The sequence below is a fragment of the Numenius arquata genome, chromosome 1 (assembly GCF_964106895.1).
Source record: "Numenius arquata chromosome 1, bNumArq3.hap1.1, whole genome shotgun sequence".
In the NCBI taxonomy this organism is placed as follows: Eukaryota; Metazoa; Chordata; class Aves; order Charadriiformes; family Scolopacidae; genus Numenius; species Numenius arquata.
In genome coordinates, this window is record NC_133576.1 from 140503125 (window position 1) to 140519295 (window position 16171).

Genomic DNA, 16171 nt, shown 5'->3' on the forward strand with positions numbered 1-16171 from the left:
CCTCAGCACAAGACGGACATGGACCTGTTGGAATGAGTCCAGCAGAGGACCAGAAAGATGATCAGAGGGCTGGAGCACCTCTCCTGTGAAGACAGGCTGAGAGAGTTGGGGTTGCTCAGCCTGGAGAAGAGAAGGCTCCGGGGAGACCTTACAGCAGCCTTCCAGTACCTGAAGGGGGCTCCAGGAAAGCTGGGGAGGGACTCTTGATGAGGGAGGGGAGCCATAGGAGGAGGGGGAAGGGTTTGACACTGAAAGAGGGGAGATGGAGATGAGATGTGGGGAAGAAATTTGCTGTGAGGGTGGTGAGAGCCTGGCCCAGGTTGCCCAGAGAAGCTGTGGCTGCCCCATCCCTGGAGGGGTTCAAGGCCAGGTTGGAGGGCGCTTGGAGCAACCTGGTCTGGTGGGAGGTGTCCCTGCCCAGGGCAGGGGGTGGAACTGGATGATCTTTAAGGTTCCTTGCAACCCAAACCATTCTATGATTCTATCATATAAAGCAGCGTAAGGTGTCCAGCTGATGTGCTGCTCCCTAAAGCACAACTCCCATCATAGTCGAGGCTAGAACTGCCTACAGGAGGGGCAAGGCGTGTTGAACAACATAACTGACCTGAGAAGACATGCAGGATTTTTAAATATTTCCAGAGAGATCATTTTAATACACTAACCACAATCATGAACAGAGTAATTAACAAGGCTTTGCCACAAAACTAAAGTCGGTGGGATGCACTAATACCTACTGTTTAGCCTGGTTGACGTGAACTCCCAGAGTGTAGCTTAGCCATTTGTATGTGACCTGTACAAGAGAAAAATACCACACTTTAGTAAGAAAACCTCTCTTGATTTGTTAAACCACCTTCTTTTGCGTGTTTCATGGGTAAGTCAAACTCTTTAGACACCCCCCCCCCCCCCCTCCAAGAAACCCACAGCAAAACCTGTTAGAAGTGAGAGCACATGGACACACACCCACCTGTGCTTTAAAGAGTAGACTGAATCCTCAAGTCCTAAACAAACTACCCTAAAAGGTGTGGTTTTGTAAACACCTTCTTGAAATGCCATTGCATAAATAAAAGCCATTCAAAACACTTGCAGTGCTCAGCTTCAAAACAGAGAGAAAAAAAAATTCAACAGCTCAATTTTTAGGCATCCCTGCCCATGGCAGGGGGGGGTTAGAACTAGATGATCTTTAAGGTCCCTTCCAACCCAAACCTTTCTATTAAAAATTCATAGAATCACTGAGAGCAGCTCTTATTGCTCTTCCAAACAACTATTGAGGATTTATCGCATTTCTGACACCCTCGCCTGTCACGGGGACGCGGGGATCTCCAGCTGCACCACAAGCCCCACAGCACAGTGGGGCAAATTTCAGGAAACTACAGCTCTAAGCCCAGCCCCGCCACTGACTTGCTGTATTATTTAAACAAGGCACGTCTTTTATACCTGTTTCTCCTCCCACTCTGCCATTTTAAACTAATCCTCAGGCTACGGCCTCTCCTACCTCAAATACAACAATTAAATTACATTTTATTAGCCTGGCAGTTTACCGAAATAAACTATGACACAGGCAGTTCACGTTAATACAACTGCTTTGACAGAAGAGATGCACCAACTTTACTGTATCACTTTCTAGGCAAAAATTTCTATTTTGACAGAAACACAGACACGCGCGCTTATAATTTTTCTGAATTTTCCTAAAAAAAAGCAAGGCTTTCTACAATAAGTACTAATTTTACTTTTAAGCTGAAACAGCGATCCAGACTGCCTCAACCTTCCATGGAAAAAAACACTGTTTCATACACTTATGTCATCTATAATTTCAGCTGAAATGCTACTATAGTGCTTTTTTTTTTAAGGAAAATCAGCTGACCCATTAGGGAGCATGAGGAATTTGGGAAGAGCTGCTTTTCCTGTGACACAAATGACGGGCGTCACCAATTCTCTTCAGAGACATTACATTAATTTAAAGTATAAAGGGGCAAAAAACCCCTGCCAAGAGAGGCATCTCCTGTCCAGAAAGCCTGTATTAATTCCATGTTGTGACTCCTGGAAAAGCAAACACTGCAAACGCAGCCAGGCACCGCACATACGAACCCAAAAATGAGTAAAACTTGAGCAAACAGCCCTGGGGGGGGGTGGGGAAGGTGGAGGCCTCCTTCCTTCTGCGCCTACAGAGAGGAGTCTGGGCACCCACACGTGTCCCGCAGGTGTGTGTCACGGAGAGGGCACACACACGCTGCCTCGGCCTCACAACTGCCAACGGAAAGCAGCTGCTCTCGGCGGGTTTGGGCTGTTTGAACCGAAACCGAGGTGGGAGAGGGGTGTGTGGGTTGCACTGGTGTCACCCCAGGCCCTGACACGGTGCCAGGCCTGGCACTGCGACCCTCCCCGCCCTTCACCGTTTCCAGCCCTCACCCCCGAGCCAGCTTTGGGGTCCCAGCCTGAGGGGTTCCCCTGAACATGCAGACTGACACACACACACACACACCCCAACGGCAGCCACGCTGGGTAAGGGGGGAGGAAGGAAGGGGAGTCGCTCCCTCCTGAGGGGGTCGCGCAATGGCGGCGGCCTCCTACACCCCCACCTTCCCCCGCGCAGCCCCCCCGGCGGGACTCACGATGCGGTTCTGGTCGGTGACGAACTCGTCGATGTTCTCGAGGTAGAGCTCGTCCTCCATGGCGGGACAGGGCGGGACCAGGTAGGCCGCGGGTGGGCGGGCGGGTTCCCGCGCAGCTCAGGGCCGCGGCCGCCACCCCGCCGCCATGGCAACCGGCCGAGCAACGGGCGGGAGGGCGCGACGGCGGCCGCCACGGGACAAAAAGGAGCGGGCCGGGCGCGACGGCGCCGCCTGGTCCTAGTGCCCTTCTCCGCTGTCCTCGGGTCCCCTCACACTTAACGCCGTCCCCTCACGGCCCCACAGCACCACGGTCCTGCACCGTCCCCTCACAGCGCCACGCTGTCCCCTCACACAGCCCCATACCGTCCCCTCGTGGACCCACACTGACCCCTCACACAGCCCCATGCTGTCCCCTCACACAGCCCCACGGTGTCCCCCCCCAGCCCCATGCTGTCCCCTTACATGGACCCATGCTGTCCCCCCCCAGCCCCATGCTGTTCCCCTCAGCCCCATGCTGTCCCCCTCAGCCCCATGCTGTCCCCTCATGGCCCCACGCTGTCCCCTCACATGGCCCCATGCTGTCCCCCTCAGCCCCATGCTGTCCCCTCATGGCCCCATGCTGTCCCCTCACACAGACCCATGCTGTCCCCTCATGGCCCCACGCTGTCCCCTCACACAGACCCATGCTGTCCCCCCCCAGCCCCATGCTGTCCCCTCACACAGACCCACGCTGTCCCCCCTCAGCCCCATGCTGTCCCCCTCAGCCCCATGCTGTCCCTTCACAGACCCACGCTGTCCCCTCCTGGCCCCATGCTGTCCCCTCACATGGACCCATGCTGCCCTCCTCAGCCCCATGCTGTCCCCTCATGGCCCCATGCTGTCCCGTCATGGACCCACACTGACCCCTCACACAGCCCCATGCTGTCCCCTCATGGCCCCACGCTGTCCCCTCACATGGACCCATGCTGTCCCCCCCCAGCCCCATGCTGTCCCCCTCAGCCCCACGCTGTCCCCTCATGGACCCACAGTGTCCCCTCACACAGCCCCATGCTGTTCCCTCAGACAGACCCACGCTGTCCCCTCAGGGACCCACACTGTCCCTGTCCCTGCCTCTGTACTCGGCCCTGGTGAGGCCTCACCTCGAGGGCTGTGTTCAGTTCTGGGCCCCTCACCACAGGAAGGACATGGAGCTGCTGGAGCGTGTCCAGAGGAGAGCCACCAAGCTGGTGAGGGGTCTGGAGAACAAGTCATAGGAGGAGAGGCTGAGGGACCTGGGCATGTTTAGTGTGGAGAAGAGGAGGCTGAGGGGAGACCTCATTGCCCTCTACAACTCCCTGAAAGGAGGGTGTAGAGAGGTGGGGGTTGGCCTCTTCTCCCAAGGGAATAATGACAGGAGCAGAGGAAATGGTCTGAAGTTGGGGCAGGGGAGGTTTAGATTAGATATTAGGAAGAATGACTTTGCTGAGAGGGTGGTCAGGCACTGGAACAGCCTGCCCAGGGAGGTGGTGGAGTCACCATCCCTGGAGGTATTTAAGGAACGTGTAGACGTGTCACTTCAGGGCATGCTCTAGTGCCTGAGATTGTTGGGTTGTGTCTGTTTGTGGGTGGGGGGGTGTGATTGTGGGTGTTTGGTTTGGTTTTGGTGTTTGGTGTTCTGGGATTTTTTGGGGTTTTTTTTTTTTGGTTATTTTTTGGGGTTTTTTTTTTTTTTTTGGTTGGTTGGACTCGATGATCCCAAAGGTCCCATCCAACCCATCCAACATATTCTGTGATTCTGCAATTCTGTAATTCACAGACTCACGCTGTCCCCTTATGCCCCCACGCTGTCCCCTCACAGACCCAACAGCCCCACGCTGTCCCCTCACACGGACCCACGCTGTCCCATCACAGACCCACGCTATCCCCTCACGGCCCCACGCTATCTCCTCACACATGCCCATGCTATCCCCTCATGGCCCCAGGCTGTCCCTTCATGGCCCCACTGGGCTGGAGAGGGTCCAGCGGAGGCTGCGAGGATGATGATGGACTGGAGCATCTCTCTGCTGAGGAAAGGCTGAGGGACCTGGGGCTGTTCAGCTGGAGAAGAGCAGACTGAGAGGGGATCTCATGGATGCTGAGCAAGAGCTAAAGGGCAGGGGGCAAGAGGATGGGGCCAGACTCTTCCCAGTGGTGGCCGGGGACAGGACAAGGGGCAACGGGCACAAACTGGGACATGGGAAATTCCATCTCAACATGAGGAGGAACTTCTTTCCTGTGAGGGTGACAGAGCCCTGGAAGAGGCTGCCCAGAGAGGTGGTGGAGCCTCCTTCTCTGGAGACATTCAAACCCCGCTTGGACACGTTCCTGTGGGACCTGCTCTGGGTGGACCTGCTCTGGCAGGGGGTTGGACTGGATGGTCTCCAGAGGTCCCTGCCAGACTGGGACTGTATGATTCCCAATCTGTAATTCCCAATCCCATCCCATCTACATCCCATTTTTAATACAGCTTCACAGTAAGCTGTGGACTTCATTGATATATCTATATTGTTTTCTAAATACATCTCCATGATAATTTAAAGTCTATGACGTGGTTTTGAAGGGTTTTTTTTCCTTTCAGTGTGAGTTACACTACATTTTATTTGCCATGTTTCTTATTTACCTGTCCTGGCTGGTTTATAGCATTCCCCCCCCCGCCATGGGGGCTGCCTTGGTCTGAGGGGTTGCTGCTGTGGGGAGAGGGATGTCTGGCATCTCCCACCCTCCCTGCACCTCAACGGCCCGAATCCCTGTCTCCAGCACATAGAATCACAGAACCACAGAATCCCATGAGGTTGAAAGGGACCTCTGGAGATCATCTAGTCCAACCCCCTGCCAGAGCAGGTCCACCCAGAGCAGGTCCCACAGGAGCATGTCCAGGTGGGTGTTGAATGTCTCCAGAGAAAGAGACTCCACCACCTCCCTGGGCAGCCTCTTCCAGGGCTCTGACACCCTCACAGGAAAGAAGTTCCTCCTCATGATGAGGTGGAACTTCTTAGATTCAAGTTTGTGCTCATTTCCTCTTGTCCTGTCACGGGGCACCACTGGAAAATGACTGGTCCCATCCTCCTGACACCCACCCTTTAAGTATTTATAGGTGTTGATCAGATCCCCCCTCAGTCTTCTCTTCTCCAGACTAAAAAGACCCAAGTCCTTCAGCCTCTCCTTGTTAAGAGAGATGCTCCAGGCCCCTCATCATCTTTGTGGCCCTCTGCTGTCCCCTCTCCAGCAGTTCCCTGTCCTTCTTGAACTGGGGAGCCCAGAACTGGACCCAGTGCTCCAGCTGTGGCCTCCCCAGGGCAGAGCAGAAGGGGAGGATGACCTCCCTTGACCTGCTGGTCACACTCTTCCTGATGCCCCCCAGGATGCCATTGGCCTTCTTGGCCACGAGGGCACGTTGCTGGCTCATGGTCATGCTGTTGTCCACCAGGACTCCCAGGTCTTTCTCCTCAGAGCTGCTCTCCAGCAGGTCACCCCCAACCTGTCCTGGTCCCTGGGGTTATTCCTCCCCAGGTGCAGCACCCTGCACTTGCCCTTGTTGAATTTCATCAGGTTCCTCTCTGCCCAGCTCTCCAGCGTGTCCAGGTCTCGCTGTATGCGACATCTATCAGCTTCTTTTAGCTCAATTGTTTTTTTTTTTCCCATATACCATCTAGTTCAGTAGTAAAGTGTTGCTTACAAATTGATCCTGTGATTTAAATGATCGGGAATAGCCTATAACACGCCAAGCCGCCCTGAAGCAATTCCATAGTCCTCTCCCTTCACCGGGAAAATAAAGCTGTTCCGCCGCGACCTGTTTCCCTGGCACCGCGTGCAGACAGCTTGCTTCATTTTACTGACAGTTAGGGAAAAGCAACACAGAAGAAATCACTTTTTAGTGTCTAATGCTGCCTCGACATCCGTTTCTGTGGGAGAGAAGCGGCGCGTGTTTCCTCCACTCTCTGCCTTTTCAGGCGGGATGCGGTGCTGAGCAGAAAAATGTGCTTTTAGGGTCAGAAGTGAGTTCCTCTGATGAATCATAGAATCACAGAATGGTTAGAGTTGGAAGGGACTGTAAAGATCATCGAGTTCCAACCCCCCTGCCATGGGCAGGGACACCTCCCACTAGAGCAGGTTGCTCAAAGCCCCATCCAGCCTGGCCTTGAACCCCTCCAGGGATGGGGCAGCCACAACTTCCCTGGGCAACCTGTTCCAGTGCTTCACCACCCTCACAGGAAAGAATTTCCTCCTAATATCTCATCTAAATCTCCCCTCTTCCAATTTAAAACCGTTACCCCTTGTCCTGTCACTCCAGCTCCTGACAAAGAGTCCCTCTCCGGCTCTCCTGTAGCTCCCTTCAGATATTGGAAGGCTGCTATGAGGTCTCCCCGGAGCCTTCTCTTCTCCAGGCTGAACAACCCCAGCTCTCTCAGCCTGTCTTCATAGGGGAGGTGCTCCATCCCTCTGATCATCTTCCTGGCCCTCCGCTGGACCCGTTCCAACAGTTCCATGTCCTTCCTGTGTTGAGGACTCCAAAGCTGGACACAGTATTCCAGGAGGGGTCTCACAAGCGCAGAGTAGAGGGGTAGAATCACCTCCCGCGACCTGCTGGCCACACTTCTCTCGATGCAGCCCAGGATGGGGTTGGCTTTCTGGGCTACCAGCGCCCGTTGCCGGCTCTTGTTGAGCTTCTCATCCACCAACACCCCCAAGTCCTTCTCCTCAGGGCTGTTTTCTAATACCTCATCCCCTAGTCTGTATCGATAGCAAGGATTGTTCCGGCTATCATGAAGAAATAAAATTTGCAACCTGTGACCAAAGCGTGGAACGGTTTAATATTCATCTACTTTTACGTTTTTCTTACAGTTAAAGTAAAAAGAAATGGTGATGTGACACACAGAACCGCTTGAAAGTCCTGAAATAGCACCATAGAGAGGGATACGAAGCGACTTGGGGAAAGCTACGAGATTTCCCTGAGTTTGTACATCAGGTCAGGATGAAGAAGGAGAAGAACCAAGGTGTGCTGATCCTATTTATGCTCTGAAGGTGTTGGTTCCCATATAAAAATTGCAGCCATCGGCAGCAATAAGCTCGAGAAAGGGACCCACATGAACCTCATGAGGTTCAACAAGGCCAAGTGCAGGGTCCTGCACACGGGCTGGGGCAACCCCTGGTCCCAGCACAGGCTGGGGATGGAGGGATGGAGAGCAGCCCTGAGGAGAAGAGCTTGGGGGTGTTGGGGGGGTGAAAATCTGGTCATGAGCCGGCAATGTGCGCTGGCAGCCCAGAAAACCCCCCACATTCTGGGCTGCATCCCCAGCAGCGTGGCCAGCAGGGCGAGGGGGGGGATTCTGCCCCTCTGCTCCGCTCTGGGGAGACACCCCCCCAAGTGCTGCCTCCAGCTCTGGGGCCTCAGCACAGGAGAGACATGGAGCTGTTGGAGCGGGGCCAGAGGAGGCCACGGAGATGCTGGGAGGGCTGGAGCCCCTCTGCTGTGAGGACAGGCTGAGAGAGTTGGGGGGGTTCAGCCTGGAGAAGAGAAGGCTCCAGGGAGACCTTAGAGCCCCTTCCAGTCCCTAAAGGGGGGGGCTCCAGGAAAGCTGGGGAGGGACTCTGGATGAGGGAGGGGAGCCATAGGAGGAGGGGGAAGGGTTTGACACTGAAAGAGGGGAGATGGAGATGAGATGTGGGGAAGAACTTCTTTGCTGTGAGGGTGGTGAGAGTCTGGCCCAGGTTGCCCAGAGAAGCTGTGGCTGCCCCATCCCTGGAGGGGTTCAAGGCCGGGTTGGAGGGGGCTTGGAGCAACCTGGTCTGGTGGGAGGTGGCCCTGCCCAGGGCAGGGGGGTGGGACTGGATGATCTTTAAGGTCCCCTCCAACCCAAACTGTTCTTGGATTTTATGATAAGTGGAGGTCAAACAGCTCGGTAGCTGAACGCTCCTGGACCTCATACTCCAGCTGAGCCAACCAGGGGTGTGTGTGAGAACTTGGCTTCTTGTTTGTGACCTTATCTCCTCTTGCCCTTCCACCTGGCACACGTTGCCGCCGTTCCGGTTGTACATACTAGATCCGAGGCGTAAACCGGTTTTCTGGGGCCAGCATCAACACTTGTCAAGGTCCAAAAAGGCCTTTAAAACACCTCCTTGCAACCTGGGTGACTTCGTCAAATTTTTTGGGTCGTAAATCTGCCGAGTGCTACAATGATCTTAGAAATCAGGACAGAGCGAGTTGGCCGGGGAAGCGCAGGGATCCTTATGGTCTGTAGTGAATGTTATTTACTTTTGGGCATTAAATTAGCTACAGACTGGCTCGTTAACTTGAACGAGGAGCTGGAACCAGAATTTACCTTGACTCTTTTCTCTGGATGGTAACGCTAAATGATCCTTCACAGCTAAAATATGTAAAGGAATTTAAAAAGAAGGAAAAGATGGGAGAAAAAACCATCTCACTGTAACGCAGCCAACTGAGAGATGCTGAAGAGTACGTGCCTGGGATTTCTCTCGCACAGCTGGAGCTGGTGGGGTGCGTGAATCCGAACGCGGGATCTGACAAATCCTTTGGGAGCATTCCCTTAAAGGGCCTGACAATACTCTTTTGAATAGGATTTGCAGTGCTTTCATATGCGGCTCTGAAAAAAAGTACATTAAACGTAAATTCCTCTTTGAAGAAGCAGAGAAGCGTGGTCCCCGTTTCAAAGATGACGACACTGAGACACAGAGAGGTTGTGTGATTTGTCCAAGAATCTTTCAATACTCCCAGGTGTAAAGCCCGAGTATCCCGACTCCCAAACTTTTTTTTTCTTTTTTTCCCCTCAAAGATCTACAAAGGATTCTTTCAAAGATCCCTTGTTAATAACAAAATGTCTTGTACTTACAGCTGCCCGCAGCCAAAACCACCAGCACCAGCAGAAACTCAGCCCGAGGACTCATAATAATGGTTGTTTCACAAGTGTTTTCCAAAAAAGCAAAAAAAAAAAAAAAAAATGGGCAGAGCCTCTGGAAATTTATTATATATAGTGGCTGGCAAGCATCTGCCTGAGGAGGAGTTTGAGTGAAAGGAGTTCTGTTGAAGTTTTAATTAATGCTGTATGAGGGGGGGTGAGTTCCTCGAGCAACCGAGCAACGCTGAAGGGAGGACAGAAACGTAGAGATCTCGGTGTCAAAGCACCGTTAACTGAATCTGTCCAAAAAATCATCTAGGTCCTGGCACCCGTTTCCTTTTGGAGCTCATCGAGGCATCTGGAGATCCAGTTTTGGGGCAGAACCGCATCCCATCTGAGCAGAAGTGGAGGATTTCAGCTACGAAATGGAAGGGGTAAGAGATACGGAGCCTGAGCCTCCTCCTTTCTGCCACCGAGATGAATGACAAATAACCAGGTAGAGTTAGTGGGGTCTTTTCAGTAGGAAACCTGTGCGACGGGAGAGTCACAGTTAAGGCCGGGGTCTTGGTGACGACTCATTCCTTAACTGCTGTCGTGGTTTCGGCCGAATTTACCAAAACCAGACCGACAGATGGCTCTTTTCCCCCGCTTCTCCCCCCGCAAAAGAGAAGAGAGGAGGAGAAAGAGATAAGGAGATTCAGAAGTTTAGAATGAACTAAACTACTTTAATGAAGAATTAATATTAAAATAAAAATAAAGAAGAAAATAATGAAATAGATACAATATATACAAAACCGTATCGAGCTCCCAGGATGACAGTCACGTCACCGGCAGGCACTGGGGGAGTCCCAGACTGGACTCAGCGACGGATGGGAACTGGATTCCAGCTCTGGAGTCAGGAACACACGGATCGGGATCAAAGGCAGATGAAGAGACAGAGTCCTCTCTGGACGTCGGCCATCGCAGGAAGGGGCTGACCCTTTGATCCCTCAGCTTTTATACTGAGCGTGGGGCAGATGGGATGGAATACCCCAGTTGGTCAGGTTTGGGTCACCTCTCCTGTCCCCTCCTCCCCACCGATGTGACCCCTCTACGTTTTTTCCGTTTCCGACCCTCTAAGGGGGCAAATAACGAAATTGGCTGCCCTTGGTTGTTACAGCAATAAGGATAAGCAAGGGCCTCCCTGCTCACCATCCCTTGGCACGGAGCACAAACATTGGGCTTATCACTCTGAGAACGAGCAGTTTTCTCCACAATATGCCGTTAATGTCAGAGAGTTAGAGGAGGCCTGGCTGGGATGTAAAGTTACAGAACAGAAAATTGGTTCGGTTTTACTTCAAACCGGGACAACTGCACAAAATAATCAGAGCTGGAGGAGTTAGGATTAAACACCATCAGAAAAACAGTGGGAACTCATTTGGTTCTAGACTTGCCAGGGTCAGAATCAGCACAGGCAAGTCCATAAACTAGAAGAAAAATTGGTTTCACAGCAACATCTGAGACAGATGGGTACGTCTGCACGGCTCAATTGTCTTTTCTGTGTTCTTTTCTACCCGTGTTCACAATAAAAATATCTTGAGGAGCACAAAGAGTGAGGCAGCGATAACGCCAACAAGGGAGAAGCATCTGAGAAACTACTAAGATAAGTTTCAGGTGGCAGCAGGATACATGAGCAGGACCGTAGTGTGCCCAGGTGGCCAAGGAGGCCACCAACATCCTGGCCTGTATCAGGAACAGCGTGGCCAGCAGGACTGGGGCAGTGACCGTCCCCCTGGACTGGGAACTGGTGAGGCCCCACCTCGAGGGCTGGGTCCAGTTTTGGGCCCCTCACCACAAAAAAGACACTGAGGGGCTGGAGCGTGTCCAGAGAAGGACAATGGAGCTGGTGAGGGGTCTGGAGCACAAGTCTTGTGAGGAGAGGCTGAGGGAGCTGGGGGTGTTCAGCCTGGAGAAAAGGAGGCTGAGGGGAGACCTTCTCGCTCTCTCCAACTCCCTGAAAGGAGGGTGCAGCCAGGGGGGGTCGGTCTCTTCTCCCAAGGAACAGGCCATGAGACAAGAGGAAACGGCCTCAAGTTGCGCCAGGGGAGGTTTAGGATGGAGCTTGGGAACAATTTCTTCCTGGAAAGGGTTGTGAAGCCTTGGCAGAGGCTGCCCAGGGCAGTGGTGGAGTCACCATCCCTGGAGGGATTTCAAAGCTGGGCAGACGTGGTGCTGAGGGACACGGGTCAGTGGTGGGTTTGTCAGTGTTGGGTTGATGGTTGGACTCCATGATCTCAAAGGTCCCTTCCAACCTCGACCATTCTATGATTCTATGAACAGCAGTGTGATGGCCAACACCTGGTTGCTGTCTATCTTAGTTGGCCAAACACTCCTGGCACCGCTGACAGTCCTGACTATCACCTTCATCACTGACACGGGGAGTTTTAGACACTCAGCATATGTGGAGGCACCTAAATTTAAGTGTCTCAATCTGGAGGTGGTTCCTAGACCACTCACATGCTTTGTGGTGCGTCACGGTGCCACATGCCTTCATAAAAAGGAATGTTGCCTTGTTAACGGTAGGAGCAGATAGATTTACACTGCGTACAGCCTTTCGTGCCGAGTTTTCTTGTCCTTTTGTATCGAATCCCTCCTCAAAACATAAAAATGCAAGGTTTAAGCACTGTAGTAGAAAAAAAGGCACGTGTAGCCATCTGGGAATGCATCAGCCAGAAGAATATGATCTTTATTACCACCAAGACGTTGTCACGTCTAAACAAAGATGACCGATGTGAACGTCTTCAGAAGCCTCATGATAAATTTCCAGCGTTGAGTCACATTAGTAGCCGGCATTTCTACCTTCAGGTTATTAACTAATGCCCACATCTCATTCCGAGCGTGTTCTCTGCGTGGGAAGAGCGATGGAATAATGCCCCTACGGAGTCCTGTTCTTGACGTCTTTTATTTCAAGATAATTAGCGCGCCTCAGCAAGGAGTATTTGACATTTATTCAATAGCAGGACGGGCACAGGAGGAGCTGTGGCGGAACAGCTTGTTTTCCAGCAGCTACGCGGGTCTGTTTCCACAAGCAGGAAGGCTATTAAGGAAGATAAACACGAGTAACCGCGAGGAAATAATGAGAATGCTCTGAAGAACGACTACGGATAAAGGGGAGAGGAGAACGAGAAGAGAACGAACAGGGAAGCGTCTCCCCAAAGGCTACAGCATCCCAGGAAGGAGATACCGGGAGCAAACTCTTAGGTGTCAGCTCAGCCCTGACACATACGGATCCCAGGGGGAGAACACGGGGCGGCTCTTTCCCTCCTCCCTTATCTCATACCCCAGTCACAGAATCACAGAATCATATGGGGTTGGAAGGGACATCTGGAGATCATCTACTCCAACCCCCTGCCAGAGCAGGTCCACCCAGAGCAGGTTGCACAGGAACGTGTCCAGGTAGGGTTTGAATGTCTCCAGAGAAGGAGACTCCACCACCTCTCTGGGCAGCCTCTTCCAGGGCTCTGCCACCCTCACAGGAAAGAAGTTCCTCCTCATGTTTAGGTGGAACTTCTTATGTTCAAGTTTGTGCCCGTTTCCTCTTGTCCTGTCACTGGGCACCACTGAAAAAAGACCGGGCCCATCTTCTTGACACCCGAAGACAGTCGAAGAAAGCAATAAGAAAATTTACGCTACCCCTTGCCCTGCAGGGTCTGAGCTCTGGAAATAGGCTGAAAATGGGTTCTTTGACATCTCCGTACACCTTCACTCAGCTGCTAGTGCAATTCAGCTTCCCAAAAAGGCTGGTTTGTAGATTTTGGGGGAAAATAATCCTTAACAGGGTTAATAAGTGGCAGCAAGAAACAGCAAATCTGGAAAAGACCCACTGCAGTCATGACAGGGGTCATCTACAGAACATCTTCAGCCTGGAGAAGGCTCCAGGGAGACCTTGGAGCCCCTTCCAGTCCCTCAAGGGGTGGGCTCCAGGAAAGCTGGGGAGGGACTCTTGATGAGGGAGGGGAGCCATAGGAGGAGGGGGAAGGGTTTGACCCTGAAAGAGGGGAGATGGAGATGAGATCTGGGGAAGAACTTCTTTGCTGTGAGGGTGGTGAGAGCCTGGCCCAGGTTGCCCAGAGAAGCTGTGGCTGCCCCATCCCTGGAGGGGTTCAAGGCCAGGTTGGAGGGGACTTGGAGCAACCTGGTCTGGTGGGAGGTGTCCCTGGATGGAACCGGATGGTCTTTAAGGTCCCTTCCCACCCAAACAATTCTATGATTCTATGATTCTAACAGAGCAGCCCGTGAATGCATCGACCACGCATTCTATCCTGCTGTGGGCACCGCGTTTCCAAAATCATCTCTTCCCATGCAATTCCCTGTCTGCGTCAGCAGGTGACAGTTGGACACCACGCTTGCCTGGCAGCCGCCAGGCTGGGCCACGGAGCTCTGCTGCTCTGCGGAGGGAGAGCTACATTTCTCCTCAGCTTCTGCAAACCCGAGCGTCTGCTGCTCTTCCCCGCCAGCTTCCCACCACCCACCGTCTCCTCCTCGCTGCCAACACGAGCGTCTGTGCCTCCGTGCTGCGAACTGGGTCAGGAGAACCAACTTGGGTTAAAACAAATTTTTTCCTGGGGTAATTTTAGTCTGGATCAATCCCCCTCTCCCCCCCCACACTTCCCCCTTTTCCCCTTCCCCCTGAAACCAGCTCGATATTCTGTCACACCAACACCGCCGACAGGGAGCAGCGGGATGGTGGCACCGCTGTGTCTATGCCAGCTATAGTGTCAATGGAGCGGTGGCGAGAATCATAGGATTGATTAGGTTGGAAGGGACCTTTAAGATCACTGTGTCCAACCATCAACCCAACACTGACAAACCCACCACTGACCCATGTCCCTCAGCACCACGTCTGCCCAGCTTTGAAATCCCTCCAGGGATGGCGACTCCACCACTGCCCTGGGCAGCCTCTGCCAAGGCTTGACAACCCTTTCCAGGAAGAAGTTGTTCCCAATCTCCATCCTAAACCTCCCCTGGCACAACTTGAGGCCGTTTCCTCTTGTTCCATGGCCTGTTCCTTGGGAGAAGAGACCGACCCCCCTGGCTACACCCTCCTTTCAGGGAGTTGGAGAGAGCGAGAAGGTCTCCCCTCAACCTCCTTTTCTCCAGGCTGAACACCCCCAGCTCCCTCAGCCTCTCCTCACAAGACTTGTGCTCCAGACCCCTCACCAGCTCCGTTGCCCTTCTCTGGACACGCTCCAGCCCCTCAAGGTCTTTCCTGTTGTGAGGGACCCAAAGCTGGACCCAGCCCTTGAGGTGGGGCCCCCCCCAGTGCCCATTCCAGGGGGACGGTCACTGCCCTGGTTGTTCAGTTTGGAGAAGAGAAGGCTCCAAGGAGACCTTAGAGCCCCTTCCAGTCCCTCAAGGGGGGGGCTCCAGGAAAGCTGGGGAGGGACTCTTGATGAGGGAGGGGAGCCCTAGGAGGAGGGGGAAGGGTTTGACACTGAAAGAGGGGAGATGGAGATGAGATGTGGGGAAGAACTTCTTTGCTGTGAGGGTGGTGAGAGCCTGGCCCAGGTTGCCCCAAGAAGCTGTGGTTGTCCCATCCCTGGAGGGGTTCAAGGCCAGGCTGGAGGTGGCTTGGAGCAACCTGGTCTGGTGGGAGGCGGGGTGGGACTCGGGGGACTTTAAGGTCCCTTCCAACCGAAACCATTCTGTGACTCCGTAGGAATCACTGGCTGGGGGGGGGGGGGGGGCACACAGCGATGCCACCCCACAGTAGCCACATTTAGCAGGAGGCCACCTCTCCGTGCGTGAAACCACTCGCTCCATGAGAACTCCAGGTGGACACCGATTCCCACTGGAAGGCAACAATATTTTTTTTTTTTTTTTTTTTTTTTTTTTTACCTGGCAAAGGTCGAGGAAGGAAATTGCACACGTTTAATAAGTGTTAAAATAAACTCATGTGACGCAGGTGGCCCCGCGGCGCAGCTCCTCTCCTGGTCACAACAATGGCATTACTCAGCTGGCATCGCCTCTGGTTTGCTGGCAAGAAAACGACATGCATCCTCTTCCTCCTGCGCTCCCGGGCACTTGCTCTCACACTCTCGTCCTCTCTTTTACCCTCCTTTCACCGTCGCTCTTCATGTACCGCAACATTTTCCTCCCGGCTTGACATTGGCGTTCGGGTTACGGAAGGAGGGTGCAGGTCTTAATATATTACTCAGCGTTTCTTTTTTTTTTTTTATTAAAAAAAAAAAAGAGGTCTCTTTTCACCTTTTGTTTTTTCCTCCTTTTAAGTTTCCTGCTTTCAGCTTTCTGGATGGTTTCCTGACCTGGGTTAACGTGCCCGGTGATTGTAAAATTGCCCTTTTCACCTTCGGGGCGCAGCGCGTGTGCGTCTCGGTGTTTGTGATTGTCTTGAGGGTAAGAATGAGTTTACTGAAGTTCTTCGCTGAGGATTTCTTCTCTGTTTACAGAAATGCCATGGGACCTGGTTCTGATCTCACTCCTGCCTGCTTTATACTCTGCGGTAACTACGTCGGCATGAATTGGAATGAGAGAGGTTCAGACGGGACTTAAGGAGAAGCTTTTTCTCCAGGAGGATGGTCAAGCAGTGGGACAGGGCCCCCTGGGGTGGTTGTGCATTGCTGGTTTTGGAGGTTTTCAAGACCTGACTGGATAAAGCCCTGAGCAGCCCGGCCAGATCTCAGAACTGAC

The 16171-nt window shown here is 53.0% G+C and overlaps 1 protein-coding gene across 2 annotated transcripts in view; it reads right to left on the reverse strand.

Annotated features, from left to right (window-relative positions):
• The window catches only part of POLD3 (DNA polymerase delta 3, accessory subunit), a 38135-nt gene extending 35364 nt beyond the window's left edge, over positions 1-2771 (reverse strand). For both annotated transcript variants that reach the window (XM_074148930.1, XM_074148922.1), the window contains exons 1-2: positions 2610-2771; positions 735-790 (exon numbers count right to left, since the gene is read on the reverse strand). In XM_074148930.1, the coding sequence (XP_074005031.1) occupies positions 735-790; positions 2610-2669 (116 nt within the window). In that variant the 5' untranslated portion in view covers positions 2670-2771. The remainder of the gene's footprint in view (positions 1-734; positions 791-2609) is intronic.
• Positions 2772-16171: the final 13400 nt, after the last annotated feature.